Raw genomic sequence first — 1,486 nt, forward strand, 5'->3', positions numbered from 1 at the left:
AAAAAAAAAAAAAAAAACTTTAATTTTTACAATTGTAATTACTCCAGATATAGAATATGTTTGCCACAGAAGATTTGTAACCCAGATAAGTTCTTTCACGCCAATAGCCACAATATTGTCAGTAAATGGGAATTGCCAAGAAACAGTGAGAAATACTTCCAACAGTTGAGAGTTAGGAGGGAAGCACAATGTAAACAGTATCAGAAAATTGTGTAACCTTTAGTGTTTATGCTAACTAACTAGTGAGTTCTAACTAACTTGTGAGTTAATGTAGAGAGGGAAAAATAGTGAGCTGAAACCCAGGAGACTCAAGTTCTAGTCCAGCTCTCCCTAAATTTGTGATCTATACTTTTAGACTTCAGTTTATCCATTTTCAAAATTAAGCTGATAAACTAAATAAGCTGCATTCCAGGTCAATTAACAAAGAATTAAATTATACTTCCCCCTCATAATTTTGGCTTTTATATGTTAAATCTGACTTGCTTGTTGTAGAAATATGATAACAATCTTTTTCGTTTTTTAATTTCCATAGAAAACAGAGAAAATTCCTATAATCGTTCTAGAAGCTCTAGCATCTCTAGTATTGACAAAGATTCTAAAGAAGCAATTACAGCACTATACTTTATGGACTCCTTTGCACGGAAAAATGACTCTACCATCTCGCCTTGTCTGTTTGTTGGAACTAGTCTGGGAATGGTGTTAATCATCTCTCTAAACCTACCATCAACGGACGAACAAAGGTTTACGGAGCCAGTAATGGTATTGCCAAGCGGTAAGAGCATTCCCTCATTGCTGTTTTTCAAAATTTGGATATAAGGTATTATAAAATATTAGCTTATATTGATTTGGGGCAAAGGTTATAAGTATTCTGAGAATAGGAACTACAGAGAATTTCATAAATCATATACTATTCCAAAATTTGTCACATTGTACCTTACCTTTCCTTCAGGGTAAAAGAGTGGAACCATTTCTATGGTAGTAAACTGTGGAACTGCTAACCTAAACAATGCCTTGGAAGTTAAGTTTCTCGAAAGCACTAAGGAAAACTTTAAAGCAAAAGTTAAACTTATTTTCAATAAATTGAAACATTTCTCCAAATATCCATGCTAGATCACAGCCCATGAATGTTTTTACATCATCCTTGAAGAACTCAGAACACTTAATCTAGAAGCTGTCTGATCTAAGGTGAATTTCTAAAGTTTTATAATCTTCCCATATTGTTTCAAAGGCAAGCTACACAATGTCTTTCCTTTTCATCGAGTACCTAGAGAATTTGACCTACATTATAAGTATTTTTGCTAAGTGTATGTTGCATTCTCTTCTTACTTGAATTATCTTTTTTTCCTTTTGAAGAAGAGATGAGCATGATTCCTCCTGTCATTCCTTTGAATATTTTAAATTTTTTTCTTATTACGAATGTCTTCCTCTTTCCTGTATGTGATAATAAATAGTTTTCAGATAATTTTTAAATAAAATATAAAAATAA

The 1,486-nt window shown here is 32.3% G+C and overlaps 1 protein-coding gene across 1 annotated transcript in view; it reads left to right on the plus strand.

Annotated features, from left to right (window-relative positions):
- Positions 1-1,486, plus strand: part of STXBP5L (syntaxin binding protein 5-like) — a 386,990-nt gene that overhangs the window by 355,894 nt on the left and 29,610 nt on the right. Inside the window, 1 exon segment of the mRNA XM_012640519.1 lies at positions 533-772. Coding sequence (XP_012495973.1) covers positions 533-772 — 240 coding nt within the window.

This window comes from Propithecus coquereli, unplaced genomic scaffold (genome assembly GCF_000956105.1).
Source record: "Propithecus coquereli isolate 6110/MARCELLA unplaced genomic scaffold, Pcoq_1.0 Scaffold10, whole genome shotgun sequence".
Classification (NCBI taxonomy): domain Eukaryota; kingdom Metazoa; phylum Chordata; class Mammalia; order Primates; family Indriidae; genus Propithecus; species Propithecus coquereli.